We start from the raw sequence: 21,997 nt of genomic DNA, 5'->3' as shown, positions 1-21,997 counted from the left end.
GGAGAAAACGGCGGACTCCGGATGATATGTTCACGGAGCTCCAGATGTCCTCCCATGCTGACAGAGCACAGCAGAATGTGTGGAGGCAGTCAATGTCAGTGCAAAAAAGCACAATATGAACGAGAGGAGAGGTGGTGGGCTGAATCGCGGGCTAAACAGAGGAAGTGGCGGGCTGAAGAGGATAGGTGGCGTCAGCTTGCTGACACAAGGCAAGAGTCGATGCTCCGGATGCTGGAGCATCAAACTGATATGCTCCAGCGTATGGTTGAGCTGCAGGAAAGGCAGCAGGAGCAGAGACAGCCACTACAGCCCCTGTATAACCAACAGCCCTCCTCCCCAAGTTCCATAGCCTCCTCACCCAGACGCCCAAGAATGAGGTGGGGGGGCCTCCGGCCCCAGTCATTCCACCCCAGATGATTGCCTTCAATAAGTGTTAAAGTTTTAAACTGCAGTGTGTCCTTTTCCTTCCCTCCTCCCCGACCCCTTCCGGGATACCTTGGCAGTTATCCCCCTAGTAGTGTGATGAATTAATAAAGAATGCATGAATATGAAGTAACAATGACTTTATTGCCTCTGAAAGCGGTGCTCGAAGGGGGGAGGGGAGGGTGGTTAGTTTACACGGAAGCAGAGTGAACCGGGTGGTGGGGGGGGCGGAGGGTTCATCAAGGAGAAACAAACAGAAGTTTCACACTGTAGCCTGGCCAGTCACAAAACTGGTTTTCAAAGCTTCTCTGATGCGCACCGCGCCCTGCTGTACTTTTCTAACCGCACTGGTGTCTGGTTGCGCGTAATCAGCGGCCAAGCAATTTGCCTCAACCTCCCACCCCGCCATAAATGTCTCCCCCTTACTCTCACAGAGATTGTGGAGTGCACAGCAAGCAGCAATAACAATTGGAATATTGGCTTCGCTGAGGTCTATCCGAATCAGTAAACTGCGCCAGCACGCTTTTAAACATCCAAATGCACATTCCACCACCATTCGGCACTTGCTCAGCCTATAGCTGAACAGGTCCTGACTACTGTCCAGGCTGCCTGTGTACGGCTTCATGAGCCATGGTATTAAGGGGTAGGCTGGGTCCCCAAGGATAACTATAGGCATTTCAACATCCCCAACGGTTATTTTCTGATCCAGGAAGAAAGTCCCTTCCTCCAGCTTTTGAAACGGACCAGAGTTCCTGAAGACGTGAGTATCATGTGCCTTTCAGGCCATCCCACGTTGATGTTGGTGAAAGATCCCTTGTGATCCACCAGGGCTTCCAGCAGCATTGAAAAGTACCCCTTGCGGTTTATGTGCTTGGTGGCTTGGTGCTCCGGTGACAAGATAGGGATATGGGTTCCGTCTATCACCCCACCACAGTTTGGGAATCCCATTGCAGCAAAGAAATCAAGTATGTCCTGCACATTTCCCAGAGCCACTACCCTTGATATCAGCAGGTCTTTGATTGCATTGGCTACTTGGATCACAGCAGCCCCCGCAGATTTGCCCACTCCAAATTGATTCCCGACTGACCGGTAGCTGTCTGGCGTTGCAAGCTTCCACAGGGGTATCGCCACTCGGTTCTCAACTGTGAGGGCTGCTCTCATCCTGGTATTCTGGCGCTTCAGGGCAGAGGAAAGCACGTCATAAAGTTCCTTGAAAGTGCCCTTACGCATGCGAAAGTTTTGCAGCCACTAGGAATCGTCCCACACTTGCAACACGATGCGGTCCCACCACTCTGTGCTTCTTTCCCGGGCCCAGAATCGCATTCCACGGCATGAACCTGCCCCAGTAACACCATGATTTGCACATTGCTGGGGCCTGTACTTTGTGAGAGGTCTACGTCCATGTCAATTTCCTCATCACTCTCATCGCCGCTCTGCAATCGCCTCCTCGGCTGGTTTTTCTTTGGCATGTTCTGGCTCTGCATATACTCCAGGACAATGTGTCTGTTGTTCATAGTGCTCATAATTGCTGCGGTGATCTGAGCGGGCTCCATGATCCCAGTGCTATGGCGTCTGGGCTGAAAAAAGGCACAAAACTATTGTCTGACCGAGGGAGGGAGGGGCGAGCGATGACATGGCTTACAGGTACAGGGAATTAAAATCAACAAAGGTGGCTGTGCATCAGGGAGAAACACAAACAACTGTCACACAGAATGGCCCCCCCAAAGATTGAACTCAAAACCCTGGGTTTAGCAGGCCGTTGATTTCATGTAGGGAGGGGAAAGCAAATCAATACAGAGCAAATCTGGTCCATCTATTTTTTACATCTTGAGTTGGCAGCAGATGGTGCAGCATGACTGATGGCTATCGGCATCTTCTGGGTGCTCAGCAGAAGATGCTGTACTACGACTGGGAGCCATCATCGTCAAGATGGTTCAATAGGACTGCCGGCAGGACTGAGTTTCCAGGAGACAAAACATGTCTGCCCAGGTGCCTCTGATCGAACTCACTGAGGAATACGATGATGATGGATACCAGTCGTAATACACCATCTACTGCCAAAAGGAAATTAGCTGCTGCTGTGTAGCGATGCAGTACCACATCTGCTGGCACCCAGATGACATATGGTGATGGTGAGCTGAGCTGAGCGGGCTCCATGCTTGCCGTGGTATGTTGTCTGCACAGGTAACCCAGGTAAAAAGGCGCGAATTGATTGTCTGCCGTTGCTCTGACGGAGGGGGAGGGGCCTGACGGCATGTATCCAGAACACCCCGCGACACTGTTTTTGTATCATTCAAGCATTGGGATATCAACCCAGAATTCCAATGGGCGGCGGAGACTGTAGGAACTATGGGATAGCTACCCACAGTGCAACGCTCCGGAAGTCGACGCTAGCCTTGGTACTGTGGACACAGTCTGCCGACTTAATGCACTTAGAACATTTTATGTGGGGAGACACACAATCAACTGTATAAAACCGATTTCTATAAAACCGACCTAATTTCATAGTGTAGACATACCCTTAGAAGGAAGACATGGATACTGAGTGATCAGCTGTTGTGACCTGCACAGGATGTGCCATGTTTGTCTTTCTCCCAGAGGATAGAAGCAACCTTGTCTGTAAAAAGTGCAAACTGGTCTCCTTATTAGAAGGTTATAGGACTAGAGATGCAAGTATGAACCTTGCGTTGCATCAGAGAAAATGAAGACTTCCTGGACAGAAGTCAGTGTTTGGTTCTGGAGGGACAACATACTGAAGAAGCAGAGAGGGCAGTGTAGAACAGGGAAGAAAGCTGGCACCATGTGACCTCCAGAAGAAGAATGAGGAGAACCCATGTACCCCCAATGCAGATAGAGGTAAGAAACCGTTTTCAAGCTCTCTGCACAGGTTCTACTGTGGAAAATGATTTTGAAGAGCAATCTAGGGATCAGAAGGAGACCCCATCGACCAGAAGGCATGAGATGCATTGTCCTAGGGATGGGGGTTCCATGACCACCACTCCCAAGAGAAGGAGACGGGTGGTGGTGGTCAGAGACTCCCTCCTAAGGGGGACAGAGTCATCCATCTGCTGACCCAACTGAGAGACTCGAGAAGTGTGCTGCTTGCCTGGAGCTACAATTCAGGATGTGACCGAGTGTCTGCTGAGACTGAACAAGCCCTGGGACCGCTAGCCCTTCCTACTTCCCCATGTGGGCACCAATGATACTGCCAAGAATGACCTTGAGCAGGTCACTGCAGACTACGTGGCTCTGGGAAGAAGGATAAAGTAGTTTGAGGTGAAAGTCATGTTCTCGTCCATCCTCCCTGTTGAAGGAAAAGGCCCAGGTAGGAACCGTCGAATCGTGGAGGTAAATGGGTGGTTACACAGGTGGTGTCGGAGAGAGGGCTTTGGATTCCTCGACCATGGCATGTTCCGGGAAGAAGGATTGCTAGAAAGAGATGGGAAGAGCATCTTCACAGGCAGCCTTGCTAACCTAGTGAGAAGGGCTTTAAACTAGGTTCGCCAGGGGATGGTGACCTAAGCCCTGAGGTAAGTGGGAAAGTGGGATACCGGGAGGAAACACAAAGAGGAGGATGCAGTGGGGGGCTTCCTGATTCATACTGAGAAAGCAGGGCAATCAGCTCCTTATCTTAGGTGCATGTAAATGAACACAAGAAGCCTTGGAAACAAGCAGGAAGAATTGGAAGTCCTGGCATTGTCAAAGAACTATGATGTGACTGGAATATCAGAGACTTCATGGGGCAGTTCACATGACTGGAGCACTGACATGGATGGGTATAAACTGTTCAGGATGGACAGGCAGGGGAGGAAAGGTGGAGGAGTTCCACTGTATGTAAGAGAGTGGTAGGATTGCTCAGAGCTCAAGTATGAAACTGGAGAAAAGCGAGTTGAGAGTCCTTGGGTTAAGTTTAGAAGTGAAAGCAACGTGCGTGATGTTGTGGTGGGTGTGTGCTATAGACCAGGAGCATGAGGTAGACAAGACTTTCTTCGGACAACTAACAGAAGTTTCCAGATCACAGGCCCTGGTTCTCGTGGGGCACTTCAATCACCCTGACATCTGCTGGGAGAGCAATACAGCAGTGCACAGACAATCTAGGCAGTTTTTGGAGAGTGTTGGAGATAAGTTCCTGGTGCAAATGCTGGAGAAACCAACCAGGAGCCATTCTCCTCTTGACCTGCTGCTCACAAACAGAGAAGTATTGGTAGGGGAAGTAGAAGTGGGTGGCACAGCAACCTGGGCAGCAGCCACCATGAAATGGTTGAGTTCAGGATCATCACAAAAGGAAGAGAGTAGCAAAATACGGACCCTGGACTTCAGAAAAACAGACTTTGACTCCATTAGGGAACTGATGGGCAGGATCCCCTGGGAGTCTAAGATGAGGGGGAAAGGTGTCCAGGAAAGCTGGCTGTATTTTAAGGAAGACTTATTAAGGGCACAGGAACAAACCATCCCAATGTGCAAAAAGAATAGCAAATATGGCAGGCAACCAGCTTGTTTTAACAGTGAAATCTTCATTGAGCTTAAACACAAAAAGGAAGCTTACAAGAAGTGGAAACTTGGCCAGATGACTAGGGAGGAGTATAAAAATATTGCTCGAGCATGCAGGGGTGTAATCAGGAAGGTGAAAACACAACTGGAGTTGCAGCTAGCAATGGATGTGAAGGGTAACAAGAAGGGTTACATAGGTATATTAGTAACAAGAAAAAGGTCAGGGAAAGTGTGGGACCCTTAATGAATGGGGGAGGCTGTGACGTTGTGCAGTCTATATGGTTTTATAAAACCTTGATAATAAGTCAATATAATGTAACAGATAGTTTTAGAGAAAATACGGTAATAAGTGAATGTAACGTACCTGGGATATGCTTCATGCAAAAGGTCTCTTGTAAGGCATCATTACAAAGCTTATAATCTACTGAGTATGATCATCTGATTTGTATAAATGTACCACTCTTGTATCTAAAACTAGAAATATAAAATGTAACTCTGAGGGCCTATTTTAATTGTGTAAAGTGTGGACCATTAATGATGGTTTGGAATCTTGATGACTCCCATTGTCTGCAGATGGCTGTATTTACCTGAGTCTTCCTGTATATGTGTGTGCTGGCAAGTGAGTAATGAAGTCTTGCAGTGACATGTGATCATGTCACCTGAACTGGAATCCATCTTTAACCTGGTGCTTTTCCAGTGAGGGGGGGTGGAAACCCAGAGAGACAAAGAGTTCCCGCCTTATGCAAAAGATATATAAAGGGGGGAAGAGAACAGAGAAGGAGAGGAGCCATCATGAAGAATCCCCTAGCTACCACCTGAGCTGCAACAAGAGCTGTACCAGGGGAAAGAATTGTGCCCAGGCCTGGAAGGTGTCCAGTCTGAGAAAAAAAACTTACTGAAGCATCTCTGAGGGTGAGATTATCTGTATTCAGTTTGATTAGGCATAGATTTGCGCATTTTATTTTGCTTGGTGACTCACTTTGTTCTGTCTGTTACTACTTTGAACCACTTAAATCCTCCTGTCTGTATTTAATAAAATCACTTTCTATTTAGTAATTCACTCAGAGTATGTATTCATACCTGGGGGAGCAAACAACTGTGCATATCTCTCTATCAGTGTTATAGAGGGCGAACAATTTATGAGTTTGCCCTGCAAAAGCTTTATGCAGGGTAAAACGGATTTATCTGGGTTTAGACCCCACTGGGGGTTGGGCATCTGAGTGCTAAAGACAAGCACACTACTGTGAGCTGTTCTCAGGTAAACTTGCAGCTTTGGGACAAGTGATTCAGACCCTGGGTCTGTGTTGGAGCAGATGAGAGTGTCTGGCTCAGCAAGACAGGGTGCTGGAGTCCTGAGCTGGCAGGGAAAACAGGAGCAGGGGTAGTCTTGGCACATCAGGTGGCAGCTCCCAAGGGGGTTTCTGTGATCCAACCCGTCACAGTAAAACACAACTGGAGTTGCAGCTAGCAATGGATGTGAAGGGTAACAAGAAGGGTTACATAGGTATATTAGTAACAAGAAAAAGGTCAGGGAAAGTGTGGGACCCTTAATGAATGGGGGAGGCAACCTAGAAACCGATGTGGAAAAAGCTGAAGTACTCAATACTTTTTTTTGCCTCGGTCTTCACAGACAAAGGGTATGTCTACATTATGGGATTAATCCGAATTTACAGAATTCGGATTTTGGAAACAGATTGTATAAAGTTGACTGTATGCAGCCACATTAAGCACATTAATTCGGTGGTGTGCATCCATGTACCAGGGCTAGCGTCGATTTCCGGAGCATTGCACTGTGGGTAGTTATCCCATAGCTATCCCATAATTCCCGCAGTCTCCCCCACCCATTGGAATTCTGGGTTGAGATCCCAGTTCCTGATGGGGCAAAAAACATTTTCGCAGGCAGTTCTGGGTACAGCTTCACCCCTCCCTCCATGAAAGCAACGACAGACAACCGTTTTGTGCCTTTTTTCCTGGGTGAACACAGCAGACGCCATACCACGGCAAGCATGGAGTCGCTCAGCTCAAGACAGCAGTCATGAACATTGTAAACACCTCGCGAATTCTCATGCAGCTTATGCTGAACCAAGACCAGAAAAATGAGGTGAGGAGGAGGCGGCGATGGCAGCGCAGCGACAAGAGTGATGAGGAGATGGACATGGACATGGACACAGAATTCTCTCAAAGCGTGGGCCCCGGGGCTTTGGAGATCATGTCGTTAATGGGGCAGGTTCTATCCATGGAACGCCGATTCTGAGCCTGGGAAAGAAGCACAGACTGGTGGGACCGCATAGTGTTGCAGGTGTGGGACGATTCCCAGTGACTGCGAAACTTTCGCATGCGTAAGGGCACTTTCATGGAACATTGTGACTTGCTGTCCCCTGCTGTGAAGCACCAGAGTACCAGAATGAGAGCAGCCCTCACAGTTGAGAAGCGAGTGGAAATAGCCCTGTGGAAGCTTGCAACGCCAGACAGCTACCGGTCAGTCGGAAATCAATTTGGAGTGGGCAAATCTACTGTGGGGGCTGCTGTGATGCAAGTAGCCAAAGCAATCACTGAGCTGCTGCTATGAAAGGTAGTGACTCTGGGAAATGTGCAGGTCATAGTGGATGGCTTTGCTGCAATCGGATTCCCTAACTGTGGTGGGGCAATAGATGGAACCCATATCCCTATCTTGGCACCAGAGGACTAGGGTACCCAGTACATAAACCGCAAGGGGTACTTTTTAATGGTGCTGCAAGCACTGGAGGAGCACAAGGGATGTTTCATCAACATCAACGTTGGCTGGCCGGGAAGGGTTCATGATGCTCATGTCTTCAGGAATACTACTCTGTTTAAGCGGCTACAGCAAGGGACTTACTTCCCGGACCAGAAAATAACCGTTGGGGATGTTGAAATGCCAATAGTTATCCTTGGGGACCCAGCCTACCCCTTAATGCCATGGCTCATGAAGCCATACACAGGCAGCCTGGACAGGAGTCAGGAGCTGTTCAACTACAGGCTGAGCAAGTGCAGAATGGTGGTAGAATGTACATTTGGACCTTTAAAAGGTCGCTGGCGATCGCTACTGACTTGGTCAGACCTCAACCAAACCAATATCTCCCTTGTTGTTGCTGCTTGCTGTGTGCTCTACAATCTCTGTGAAAGTAAGAGGGAGACCTTTTTGGCGGGGTGGGAGGCTGAGGCAAATTGCCTGGCTGCTGATTACGCGCAGCCAGACACCAGGGCGATTAGAAGAGCACACCAGGAAGCGCTGCGCATCAGAGAAACTTTGAAAACCATTTTCATGACTGGCCAGGCTACAGTGTGAAATTCGTGTTTGTTTCTCCTTGATGAAAACGTGCCTCCTCTGATCTTCCTGCCGCCACCTCTCATCTTGAGCGTCTCTCCTCTCCTCACATTGGTCCCCCCTGTCCTCACGTTGGTCCCTCATGCCCTCACGTTCACTGGCATCTTTCCTATACTTTGAAACCGTGTCCTTCCACTCATTCACATGAGCTCTTTCACTGCGGGTGGATTCTAGGATTTCCGCGACCATCTTGTCTCGCGTCCTCTTTTTCCAACACCTTATCTGAGATAGCCTTTGGAACGGAGGAGGGAGGCTTGAAACATTTGCAGCTGCTGGAGGAAGGGGAAAAAAGGAGAGAAGTTTTTAAAAAGATACATTTTACAGAACAATGCTTATACTCTTTCATGGTGTACAACACTATTCACATTACATAGTGTGACGGAGCAGGGGGCAGGGCAGATTTGACCTGGGAATGTTGCAGGGGGATTGCAGTGAGGAGGGGGGACTTCCCTTGAAGGAAGCTACCTGAGCTGTAACCTGAGCCAGGAACGGGGGTGGGGAGAATTAACACCTTCTGCCCGGGAGACTGAACAAAGGAGAGGAGCAGCGGGAGGAGTTTGGAGTTTAGTTTCGGTTTTGGGCTGGGTGGTGCAACGCAGGGAACCCCAAGCTGGAGTCTAAGCTCCCTGAACCTCCCAGAGGGACCTAATTGAGGGGGTCTGGTCGTACCTACACGCTCTGCTTGAGACTGTGTTCCTGTCCTTAAATAAACATTCTGCTTTACTGGCTGGCTGAGAGTCGCAGTGAATCTCAGGAAGAGGGGTGCAGGGCCCTAACTCCCCCACACTCCGCAACAACTGGTGGCAGCGGTGGGATCTCCTGCACCCCGTGGACGGCGCTTCCTGCAGTAAGTGACTGGGGAGCAGTAAAACGAAGGGGGATTGACGGGGACCAGGCGTGCTGAAGAGTGAGAGAGACGGTTATTACCCCTGGGAGTGTGTGACCAGCGAGAAGGACTTTTGCAGTAACAGGGTCCCCCGGGGGGATCGCAGCGAGTGGTCCCAGGGGCGGAGGAGTCTGCAGCTCGACCCTGGCAGAGAGGTGGTGACCTCGAGAAGGGCTGGCACACTAGGGGGCCCCCTGGGAACTGTGGGGAGCTGTGAGCACACAGGCCGGTGAGTGACCAGCAGGAAGATGTATGCCAAGCGGCTTAAGAGCGACCTGGTGGAGCTGTGCAAGCAGAGGGGGCTGCGCATTGGGAGGCTCACCAAAGAACAGCTCATTGCCCGGCTGGAGGCGGAAGATCGCGCGAATGAACTGATCCCTGTGTCTCAGGGAAGCAGCCTGGCAAATGCAGCGCAGGCACCAGTGTCTGTCCCAGCTGGGAGTGGTCAGCCGGCTGCTGAGGGCTTCCCGAGACCCCTCCTTCCTATGCCTAGGGGAAGGGTGGGGAGGAGCCCAGCAAATACCAAGGGCGCCGTGACCCCCCCGGCCAGCAGGGGATCCCCCTGGCGAAGCTCGCCGGCCAGCAGAGGATCCTCCCGGCGATGTTCGGCATCCGTGGAGCGGAATTGGCTGGAATGGGAGAAAGAGCTAAAACTGAGAGAGGTGGAGGATCATGAACAACAGAGACAGCATGAACGGGAGGAGAATGAGAGACAGAGACAGGAGAATGAGAGACAGCATCAGCGTGAACTGGAACTGGTGAGATTGAAGGGCAGCGAACCCCCGGCTGCGGTGAGTGAGGGGGGACCCAGGACTGCACGGAGCTTTGATAAGTGCATCCTGGCCCCACACAAGGAGGGGGAGGACATGGATGACTTCCTGGAGGCCTTTGAGACGGCCTGCGAGCTGCACCGGGTTGATCCCGCGGACAGACTTCGGGTCCTTACCCCCTTACTGGACCCCAAAGCCGTGGCATTGTACCGCCAACTGGGAGAGGCAGAGAAAGGGGACTACGAACTATTCAAAAAGGCCCTGCTACGTGAGTTTGGGCTGACTCCTGAGATGTACCGGGAAAGGTTCCGGAGTCAAGATAAAACCCCTGAGATCTCATATCTGCAACTAGCCGTCCGCATGGAAAGATACACCAGCAAGTGGGCTGGTGGGGCCCAGACGAAGGAGGACCTGATTAAACTGCTGGTACTGGAGCAACTGTATGAGCGGTGCCCATCCGACCTGAGGCTATGGTTGGTGGACAGAAAGCCAGAGAACCCGCGAGACGCAGGGCAGCTGGCTGATGAGTTTGTAAAGAGCCGGTCAGGGGGTGGCAGGGAGGAGCCCCAAAGGAACAGGCCCGCCGCGATGCAGAGAGAGAGTCACCCTGGGACCTCCCAAAGGGGGAATATGGGGAATCCCCTCCCACGGGGAATGCCCAGCATCAGGGACAACCGACCGGCTCGAGGGGACCCACGGGACATGAGCTGCTATTACTGCGGCCGAAGAGGCCACGTTTGGGCCCAGTGCCCCAAGCTCAAAGACAGACTGAGCAGACCGAACCCGCACCGGGTTAACTTGGTAGAGGCCCAGATAGACGAGGGGCAGGCTTCTCACGCAAGAGGGGCTGGCAGCTTATCAACTGCTCAAGAGAGAGAAGGGCCCCAGGCCAGCTTCTCTGGGGGGCCAGATGCTCCGGATTCAAAGTTCTCCGTTTACAGGGCTGGCGCGGGGCTGTCCCTGCGGAGCGAGTGCCTTGTTCCCCTGGAGGTGGATGGGAAGAAAGTTTATGGATACTGGGTCACGGGCGCAGAGGTGACACTGGCCCGGCCCGAGGTGGTGGCCCCAGATCGGGTGGTGCTGAACACCTTCCTGACCCTGACCGGGGTGGGCGGGACCCCATTCAAGGTTCCCGTAGTGAGGGTACACCTGAAATGGGGGGCCAAGGAGGGCCCCAAGGACGTGGGAGTGCACCACCATTTGCCCACTGAGGTGTTGATGGGGGGGGGGGGACCTAGAGGACTGGCCAAGCAGCCCCCAGACCGCCTTAGTCGTGACCCGTAGCCAGAGCCGGCAAGGGGCACTACACCCTGACCTTGGGAAGGATGTCCCACCGGAGGCACCGAACCCTTCCCAGGTGGGGAGGGAACACCCAAGGACAGGGCTCGGGGTGGCTGGGGCTTCTGACCCAGCCGACGAGAGGGAGCAGGTCCCCATCCCTACCCCAGCCGCCGAGTTCCAGGCCGAGTTGCAGAAGGACCCCTCCCTGCGGAAGCTAAGGGGCCTGGCTGACCTCAGTGTGGTACAGACCATGAGGAGAGGATGCAAGGAGAGGTTCCTGTGGGAGAAGGGGTTCCTGTACCGAGAGTGGGCTCCCCCAGGGGAAGTGGAGTCGTGGGGGATCAGGAGGCAGCTGGTGGTTCCCCAGAAGTTTCGCCACAAGCTACTGTACCTGGCCCATGACATCCCTCTCGCAGGGCACCAGGGGATCCGGCGCACCAGGCAGAGGGTGCTACAGAACTTTTACTGGCCCGGGGTCTTCACCAACGTCCGGCAGTACTGCCGATCCTGTGACCCCTGCCAGAGGGTGGGGAAGGCCCGGGACAAGGGGAAGGCAGCATTGAGACCTTTGCCCATCATAGAGGAGCCTTTCCAGAAGGTGGCCATGGACATAGTGGGACCTCTCAGCAAGACGACCCGGTCTGGGAAGAAATACATCCTGGTGGTGGTAGATTTCGCCACCCGCTACCCCGAGGCAGTGCCCTTATCGTCCATTGAAGCAGACACTGTGGCGGATGCGCTGCTGACCATTTTCAGCCGAGTGGGGTTCCCCAAGGAAGTCTTGACGGACCAAGGGTCCAACTTCATGTCGGCCCTACTCCGGTGCTTGTGGGAGAGATGTGGGGTCCGGCACAACTGGGCCTCAGCATATCACCCCCAATCCAACGGGCTGGTGGAGAGGTTCAATGGGACGCTAAAAATGATGCTGAAAACATTTATGAATCAGCACCCGCAGGACTGGGACAAGTACTTACCTCACCTGCTGTTTGCGTACAGGGAGGTACCCCAGGAGTCTACCGGGTTTTCGCCTTTCGAACTGCTATATGGAAGGCGGGTAAGGGGGCCCCTGGACCTGATGAGAGACGAATGGGAGGGGAAGGCCACTCCTGACGGAGAGTCGGTGGTGGAGTATGTCCTGACCTTCCGGGAACGACTTGCCGAGCTCATGGGCCTGGCCAGGGAGAATCTGGCCAGAGCCCAGAGGAAGCAGAAGGTCTGGTATGACCGCACAGCACGGGCCCGTGCCTTCGCCACTGGGGATCAGGTGATGGTCCTCATCCCCGTGAGGAAAAAAACTCCAGGCCGCCTGGGAAGGGCCCTTCAAGGTTGTCAAGCAACTAAACGAGGTAAACTATGTGGTGGAGCTGTCAAACCGGGCACACCACCACCGGGTGTACCATGTGAATATGATGAAGCCATATTATGACAGGGGGAATATGGTGTTGGCCGTGTGTGGACAGTGGGAGGGGCAGGGAGATGACCCTTTAGTAGATCTATTCCCTGGGACAAGAGTTGGCTTCCCCCTGGAAGCAATTCCCCTCTCTGATCGGCTAACCCCTGCCCAGCGAGCTGAGATCGGAGAGGTGCTGCATCTGTACCAACAGCTGTTTTCCAACCAGCCTGGACGTACTAATCTGACTGTCCACCGGATGCAGACAGGATCGCACCCGCCTATAAAATGCTCCCCCTTCCGAGCCACAGGGAAAACTGCTCAGGACCTGGAAAGAGAGGTCAATGACATGCTGGCTTTGGGGGTGATCCAGCCGTCTTCCAGCCCTTGGGCCTCGCCGGTGGTGCTGGTCCCCAAAAAGGACGGGTCGATCCGGTTCTGTGTGGACTATCGGAAGCTCAATGCCATCACTGTAGCCGATGCCTACCCCATGCCCAGGCCGGACGAGCTCCTAGACAAGCTCGGAGGTGCTCGGTACCTTACCACCATGGATCTTACAAAGGGCTATAGGCAAGTGCCGCTGGATGCAGATGCCAGGCTGAAATCGGCCTTTGTCACCCCTCTGGGACTCTATGAGTTCCTGACCCTGCCCTTCGGCCTCAAGGGAGCGCCGGCCACCTTCCAGCGCCTGGTGGATCAGCTACTGAGGGGAATGGAGAGTTTTGCCGTGGCGTATATCGATGACATCTGTGTCTTTAGCCAGACCTGGGAGGACCACATATCCCAGGTTAGACAAGTGCTGGACCGACTCCAGAAGGCTGGGCTGACCGTAAAACCGGAGAAGTGCAAGGTGGGGATGGCTGAGGTATCCTACCTAGGCCACCGGGTGGGAAGCGGCTGCCTAAAGCCGGAACCAGCCAAAGTGGAGGTGATCAGAGACTGGCCCGCTCCTCAAACCAAAAAGCAGGTCCAAGCCTTTATTGGGATGGCAGGGTACTATCGGAGGTTCGTGCCCCACTTTAGCGCCATAGCCGCCCCCATCACTGAGCTGTGCAAGAAGGGGAAGCCAGACAAAGTGGTCTGGACCGAGGAGTGCCAGGAGGCTCTCCGGGCGCTGAAGGAGGCTCTGGTCAGTGGCCCAGTTCTGGCAAACCCAGACTTTGACAAGCCCTTTATGGTGTTCACCGACGCCTCAGACAGAGGACTGGGGGCGGTGTTAATGCAGGAGGATGAAAAGGGGGAGAGACACCCCATCGTGTACCTGAGCAAGAAGTTGATACCCCGGGAGCAGAACTACGCGGCCATTGAAAAGGAATGCCTGGCCATGGTGTGGGCCCTCAAGAAACTAGAGCCATATCTCTTTGGGCGTCACTTCACCGTGCACACCGACCACTCTCCCCTGACCTGGCTGCACCAGATGAAAGGAGCCAACGCCAAGCTCCTCAGATGGAGCCTGCTCCTGCAGGATTAGGACATGGACGTGGTCCATGTGAAGGGACGTGACAACCTGAGAGCGGACGCATTGTCCCGGAGAGGGAGCCCTGAACTTCCCCAGGTCACTGGTCAGAGTGACCCCGCTCAGTTCAATCTCGAAGGGGGGAGAGATGTGACGGAGCAGGGGGCAGGGCAGATTTGACCTGGGAATGTTGCAGGGGGATTGCAGTGAGGAGGGGGGACTTCCCTTGAAGGAAGCTACCTAAGCTGTAACCTGAGCCAGGAACGGGGGTGGGGAGAATTAACACCTTCTGCCCGGGAGACTGAACAAAGGAGAGGAGCAGCGGGAGGAGTTTGGAGTTTAGTTTCGGTTTTGGGCTGGGTGGTGCAATGCAGGGAACCCCAACCTGGGGTCTAAGCTCCCTGAACCTCCCAGAGGGACCTAATTGAGGGGGTCTGGTCGTACCTACACGCTCTGCTTGAGACTGTGTTCCTGTCCTTAAATAAACCTTCTGCTTTAATGGCTGGTTGAGAGTCGCAGTGAATCTCGGGAAGAGGGGTGCAGGGCCCTAACTCCCCCACACTCCGCAACACATAGCACATGTGATTTTTGTGCAAGGTCGCATTTTGCCTCTTAATATTGAGTGCCTGTGGCTTTGCTGCTAGAGATCACAGACGCAGGTCTGGGCAACAGAATTCAGCTTGCATGCGGCCATGGTAAGCCATTGTCTTTCGGCTTCTGCGCCCTCCTTTCCCACATACCAAGCAAAGCCAGTTGACTGCTGTGGTTTTCCTGTTAACCTTCAGCAGCAGAAAAAAAATTAACCCCCCCTCCATCCAATTCTCTGGATGATAGCTTTACCCCTCCCTCCACCGAGTGGCTGGTATCAGGGAAGATCCCTGCTAGCAAACATGAAAAGCTCAGGGCAAATCCCCTCCCCCGCCCCCGGCCACACTTGGCTAACTGCAGGGAAGGATTTCTTTTCAGCCACAGGCAAACAGCCCTGTAGGAACGGCCACCTCTGTCCCCTTAATTAAATTCCCGTATTTCAACCAGGTTAGCATGAACGATATCACTCTCCTGAGGATTACACAGCCAGATAAAGAACGGATGTTGCTTGAATGCCAACAAACACCTGGACCATACGCTGTCAGGCTTTGTCATGCAATAATACCAGATTACTTGCTACTAGCATGGCGTGGTCAAGTGTCCTACCATGGAGGATGGAATAAGGCTGCACTGCCCAGAAAACTTGTGGAAAGGCTTTTGGAGTACCTCCAGGAGAGCTTCATGGAGATGTCCCTGGAGGATTTCTGCTCCATCCCCAGACACGTTAACAGACTTTTCCAGTAGCTGTACTGGCCGCAAATGCATCCCAAGTCCTCAGGGAAAAGTAAACTTTAAAAAACGCTTGCTTTTAAACCATGTTTTATATTTTAAAAGGTAAATTCACCTGAGGTCTCTTCCATGGGGTCATGGTCCTGGATACTGGCTTAGGAGGGTACTTCAGTCAGGCTGAGAAAAAGATCCCGGCTGTTGGGGAGAATGGAGTGCTGTGTGCGCTCCACAAGCTCGTCCTCCTCTTTCCCGTCCGCAGAAACCTCAGGTGTGGCTGATAAGATTACCCCCACCTCGGAATCCACGGTCAGAGGTGGGGTAGTGGTGGCAACCGCCCCCCTGGAATTGCATGCAGCTCGGTGTAGAAGCAGCATGTCCGCGGCTCGGACCCGGAGCGACCGCTTGCCTCCTTTGTTTTTTGATAGGCTTCTCTGAGTTCCTTTACTTTCACGCAGCACCCATCCGAGTCCCTATTGTGGCCTCTCTCCATCATGCCCTTGGAGATTTTTTCAAAAGTTTTGGCATTTCGTCTTTTCGAACGAAGTTCTGTTAGCACTGAATCCTCTCCGCATATAGCCATCAGATCCAGTACCTCCCATACGGTCCATGCTGGTGCTCTTTTTCGATTATCGGCCTCCATGGTTATCTGTGCTGATGAGCTCTCTGTGGTCACCTGTGCTCTCCACGCTGGGCAAACAGGAAATAAAATTCAAATGTTCACGGGGCTTTTCCCGTCTACCTGGCTAGTGCATCCAAGTTCAGACTGCTGTCCAGAGCGGTCACAATGGTGCACTGTGGGATAGCTCCCGGAGGTCAATACCATCGAATTGCGTCCACACTAACCCTAATTCAAAATGGCAATATCGATTTCGGCACTACTCTGCTCGTCGGGAAGGAGTACAGAAATCGATTTTAAGAGCCCTTTATTTTTTAAAAAAATGGCTTAGTTGTGTGGATGGGTGCAGGGTTAATTCATTTAACGGTGCTAAATTTGAATTAAACTCATAGTGTAGACCAGGCCAAAGTCAGCTCCCACACTGCTGTCCTGGGCAACACAGTATGGGGAGGAGGTGAGCAGCCCTCAGCAGTGAAAGAACAGTTTAAGGACTACTTAGAAAAACTGGACATGCATAAGTCCATGGGTCCAGATCTAATGCACCTGAGGATGCTGAGGGAATTGGCTGATGTGATTGAAGAGCCATTGGCCATTATCTTTGAAAACTCATGGTGATCAGAGGAGGTGCAGGATGACTGGAAAAAGGCAAATATAATGCCCATCTTTAAAAAAGGGAAGGAGAACCCAGGAAACTACAGCCTCACCTCAGTCCCTGGAAAAATCATGGAGCAGGTCCTCAAGGAAACCATTTTGAAGCCCTTGAAGGAAAGGAAGGTGATGAGGAACAGTCAACATGGATTCACCAAGGGCAAGTCATGCCTGACCAACACTCATTGCCTACTATGATGAGATAACTGGCTCTGGGGATATGGGGAAAGCAGTGGATGTGATATATCTTGAGTTTAGCAAAGCTTCTGATATGGTCTCCCACAGTATTCTTGTCAGCAAGTTAAAGTACAGATTGGATGAATGGACTATAAGGTGGATAGAAAGCTGGCTAGATTGTCAGGCTTAACATGTAGCGATTAACAGCTCAATGTCTAGTTGGCAACCAGTATTAAGCGGAGTACCCAAGGAGTCAGTCCTGGGGCCACTTTTGTTCAACATATTTATTAATGAATTGGATGATGGGATAGATTGCACCCTCAGCAAGTTCACAGATGACACTAAGCTGGGGTGAGAGGCAGATATGCAGAAGGGGAGGCATAGGGTCCAGAGTGACCTAGACACATTAGTGGATTGGGCCAAAAGAAATCTGACGAGGTTCAACAAGGACAAGTGCAGAGTCCTGCACTTAGGACGGAAGAATCCCATGCACTGCTACAGGATGGGGACCGACTGGCTAAGCAGCAGTTCTTCAGAAAAGGACCTGGGGATTATAGTGGATGAGAAGCTGGATATGAGTCAGCAGTGTGCCCTTGTTCCCAAGAAGGCTAAGAGCATATTGGGCTGCATTAGTAGGAGCATTGCTAGCAGATCGAGGGAAATTATGATTCCCCTCTATTCGGCGCTAGTGAAGCCACATCTGGAGTATTGCATCCAGTTTTAGGCCCCCCCATTAGAGAAAGGAGGGCAACAAAAATGATTAGGGGGCTGGCACATGTCTGAGGAGGAGAGGCTGAAGGAACTGGGCTTGTTCAGTCTGCAGAAGAGAAGAGTGTGGGGGGATTTGATAGCAGCCCTCAACTGCCTGAAGGGGGGGAGGTTCCAGAGAGGTTGGAGCTCAGCTGTTCTCAGTGGTGGCAGATGACAGAACAATGGGCAATAGTCTCAAGTTGCAGGGGGGGAGGTCTAGGTTGGATATTGGGAAAAACTTTTTCACTAGGAGGGTGGTGACGCACTGGAATGGGTTCCCTAGGAAGGTGATGGAATCTCCATCCTCAGAGGTTTTTAAGGCCCAGCTTGACAAAGCCCTGGTTGGGATGATTTAGTTGGTGTTGGTCCTGCTTTGAGCAGGGGGTTGGACTAGATGACCTCCTGAGGTTTCTTCCAACCCTAATCTTCTATGATTCTCTCTGTGCTTCATGAAATTTTGGATCCAAATGGTAAAGACAGTTGTTCCCAATTTAATCATGGCATCCTTTAGGAGTGTGATCAATGCCACAAAACTAGGGAGCAGTGTAATAAAAATAGTTTACCTGGGCCACAGGTCACCATAGCTTCCATCTCTGGGATGAAAATCAACCACCAGTACCTGCAATTTCTACCTGAGTTCTTGTCAAATCTTTGACCTTACTTGGAGTAATTTTACACTTCTCTGGTGTAGAATTCTTCACCAACCACACAACATATCAGTAGTGATAGTGAGGTATATAATAAATAATAATAATATATGGAGATATCCGATCTCCTAGAACTCGAAGGGACCCTGAAAGGTCATCGAGTCCAGCCCCCTGCCTTCACTAGCAGGACCAAGTACTGATTTTTGCCCCAGATCCCTAAGTGGCCCTCTCAAGGATTGAACTCACAACCCTGGGTTTTGCAGGCCAATGCTCAAACCACTGAGCTATCCCTCCCCTGCAAAAACCAGTCTGTAAGCAAGGACTGGCCTGCCTCCCAAGATCGGTGAGAGGCCTTGGCTACACTTGAGGATTCACAGCTCCGAGGGGAGTAGCTTGCAGCGCTGCAGGGGCTGATTACACTGGCGCTTTACAGCGCTGCACTTGCTGTGCTCAGGGGGGTGTTTTTTCACACCCCTGAGCGCAACAAGTTGCAGCACTGTACAGCGCCAGTGTAGCCAAGGCCAGAGTGAGGGATCATTTTCCAGGATAGGTTGTAGATCGTTGATAATGCGCGGAAAAGGTTTTAGCTGGGGGCTGTATGTGATGGCCAGTGGTGTTCTGTTATTGTCCTTGTTGGGCCTGTCCTGTAGTAGGTGATTTCTGGGTACCCGTCTTGCTCTGTCAATCTGTTTCCTCACTTCCCCAGCTGGGTATTGTAGTTTTACGAATGCTTGATAAAGATCTTGTAGGTTTTTGTCTCTGTCTGAGGGGTTGGAGCAAATTCGGTTGTATCTTAGGGCTTGGCTGTAGACAATAGATAGTGTGATGTGTCCTGGATGGAAGATGGAGGCATGTAGGTAAGTATAGCGGTCAGTAGGTTTCTGGTATAGGGTGGTGTTTATGTGACCATCACTTATTTGCACTGTAGTGTCCAGGGAATGTCTCGCTTGTGTGGACTGGTCCAAGCTGAAGGTTGATGGTGGGGTGGAAATTGTTGAAATCCTGGTGGAATTCTTCAAGGGCTTCCTTTCCGTGGGTCCATATGATGAAGATGTCATCAATGTAGCGCAAGTAGAGGAGGGGCACTAGGGGACAAGAGCTGAGGAAGCGTTGTTCTAAGTCAGCCATAAAAATGTTGGCAAACTGTGGGGCCATGCGGGTACACATGCCACTGACTTGAAGGTATAAGTTGTCCCCAAATCTGAAATGGTTGTGGGTGAGGACAAAGTCACAAAGCTCAGCCACCAGGCATGCTTTGGCCTCATCAGGGATACTGTTCCTGACAGCTTGTAGTCCATCCTCATGTGGAATATTGGTGTAAAGCGCTTCTACATCCATGGTGGCCCGGATGGTGTTTTCAGGAAGAACAGCAATGCATTGTAGTTTCCTTGGAAGTCGGTGGTGTCTCGAAGATAGCTGGGAGTGCTGGTAGCGTAGGGTCTGAGGAGAGAGTCCAAATAGTCAGATAATGCTGCTGTAAGAGTGCCAATGCCCGAGATGATGGAATGTCCAAGGTTTCCAGGTTTATGGATCTTGGGTAGCAGATAGAATAGCCCTGGTCGGGGCGCTGGGGATGTCCCCGTGTAGATTTGTTCCCATACTGTAGCCGGGAGTTTCTTGAGCAGATGGTGTAGTTTCTTTTAGTATTCCTCAGTGGGATCAGAGGATAGTGGCCTGTAAAATGTGGTCTTGGAGAATTGCCTCGCAGCCTCCTGCTCATAATCTGACCTGTTCATTATGACTACAGCACCTCCTTTGTCAGCCCTCTTGATTATAATGTCAGAGTTGTTTCTGAGGCTGTGGATGGCATTGCGTTCTGTATGGCTGAGGTTCTGGGGCAAGCGATGTTGTTTGTTCACAATTTCAGCCTGTGCACATCTGCGGAAGCACTCTATGTAGAGGTCCAGTCTGTCATTTCCACCGTCAGCAGGAGTCCACACAGAGTTCTTGTTCTTGTAGTGTTGGTAGGAGGGTTCCTGTGGGCTAGTACTCTGTTCAGTGGTGCATTGAAAATATTCCTTGAGTCAAGAGACGACGAAAGTAGGCTTCCAGTTCACCGCAAAACTGTATCATATTTGTGGGGATGGTGGGACAGAAAGAGTCCCCGAGATAGGACAGACTCTTCTGCCGGGCTAAGTGTGTGGTTGGATGGACTAACAATATTGTTAGGTGAATTGAGGGTGTCATTGTTGTAGCCCCCTGTGGCAGGTAGGAGTTTAGATCATTTACTGTCCTTTTTCCTCCATAGAGAAATGAAGTGTGCATTGTAAATGGCTTGTCTCATTTTTGTCAAGTCCAGCCATGTGGAAGTTTGTGTGGAAGGTTGGATTTGTATGAGAGTCTCCAGTTTTGAGAGCTCATTTTTGATCTTCTCCTGTCTGCTGTACAAGATGCTGATCAGGTGGTTCCTCAGGCCTCTCCCCTGTGTGGATTCTCTGATGTTTAGAAAGGCCTGAGCTGCTAATGAAACTTTTCCCACACTCATGGCATTTGTAGGGCCTCTCCCCAGTGTGGATTCTCCAATGCTGAAAAAGGCCAGATCTTTGAATGAAGGTTTTCCCACACTCACTGCATTCATAGGGCCTCTCGCCTGTGTGGATTCTCTCATGATGAAGAACAAGGCTTGATCTTTGAGTGAAGGTTTTCCCACATTCACTGCATACATAGGGCCTCTCTCCTGTGTGGATTCTCTGATGCCCAGTAAGGTGAGAGCTGTGAGTGAAGCTTTTCCCACACTCAGGGCATTCATAGGGCCTCTCCCCTGTGTGGATTCTCTGATGTTTAGAAAAGGCTGATCTGTGAGTGAAGCTTTTCCCACACTCACTGCATTCATAGGGCCTCTCCCCTGTGTGGATTCTCTGATGGTTAGAAAGGCCTGAGCTGCTAATGAAACTTTTCCCACACTCATGGCATTCGTAGGGCCTCTCCCCTGTGTGGATTCTCTGATGGTGAAAAAGGACTGATCTGTAAGCGAAGTTTTTCCCACACTCATGGCATTCATAGGGCCGCTCCCCTGTGTGGATTCTCTGATGGTTAGAAAGGGATGAGCTGCTAATGAAGTTTTTCCCACACTCACGGCATTCATAGGGCCTCTCCCCTGTGTGGATTCTCTGATGTTTAGAAAGGACTGAGCTGTGAGTGAACCTTTTCCCACACTCACGGCATTCATAGGGCCTCTCCCCTGTGTGGATTCTCTGATGGTTAGAAAGGGCTGATCTGCTAATGAAGTTTTTCCCACACTCACGGCATTCATAGGGCCTCTCCCCTGTGTGGATTCTCTGATGTATAGAAAGGGCTGATCTTTTAGTGAAGCATTTTCCACACCCACTGCATGTATTTTTCCTCTTTCCCATGAGGATTTCCTGCTGTGTTGTGGTTTCCTTGACACTCTTCTGATTTCCCCAACAGGAAATAAATTTACCCACTTTCTCCCCTGAGTGGTGTCCTTGCTCTCTTTCTGGTCTGTGCTGAATCTCACAGGATTTTTCCTTCTCATAACTCCTGGACACATTCCTTTTTGATCTTTGTGATAATGCTCTGTGTTTATCCACTTGCTCAACGTTTTCCTGCTGAGAATTCTGCTCCTCTTTCTCACATACCATTGCATCACCTGCTGTGATAGAGACAAAAACCTCAAACAGGGATGGAAAGGGGAAGGCCAAACCAAAACAAGTGCTGGAGAGAGGTCAAATAAAAACAGGAAATGAACTCTTCCAAATTCTTCCCCTAAATAGGAGAGAGGAGGGGATCATTTTGGCTTTCACATCCCATCCAACTTCACAGGGGGAAGGGAGGAAGC

General features: G+C 51.3%; 1 protein-coding gene across 9 annotated transcripts in view; it reads right to left on the bottom strand.

The window, feature by feature from the left end:
- Positions 1-548: 548 nt before the first annotated feature.
- LOC103307361 (zinc finger protein 485-like) overlaps positions 549-21,997 on the bottom strand; it is a 36,954-nt gene continuing 15,505 nt past the window's right edge. For 7 of the 9 annotated variants that reach the window (XR_010593159.1, XR_010593161.1, XR_010593164.1 and 4 more), the window contains 2 exons: positions 15,476-21,811; positions 549-8,532 (listed from right to left, as the gene is read on the bottom strand). Coding sequence is in view for 2 of the 9 variants with exons in the window: in XM_065569829.1 (XP_065425901.1) it covers positions 7,988-8,532 (545 nt within the window). In the remaining 7 variants the exon portion in view is untranslated. The remainder of the gene's footprint in view (positions 8,533-15,475; positions 21,812-21,997) is intronic. The other 2 variants (XM_065569829.1, XM_065569830.1) reach the window with 1 other exon arrangement.

Source organism: Chrysemys picta, chromosome 16, assembly GCF_011386835.1.
Source record: "Chrysemys picta bellii isolate R12L10 chromosome 16, ASM1138683v2, whole genome shotgun sequence".
NCBI lineage: Eukaryota > Metazoa > Chordata > Testudines > Emydidae > Chrysemys > Chrysemys picta.
This window is presented reverse-complemented; position numbering and strand designations above follow the sequence as displayed.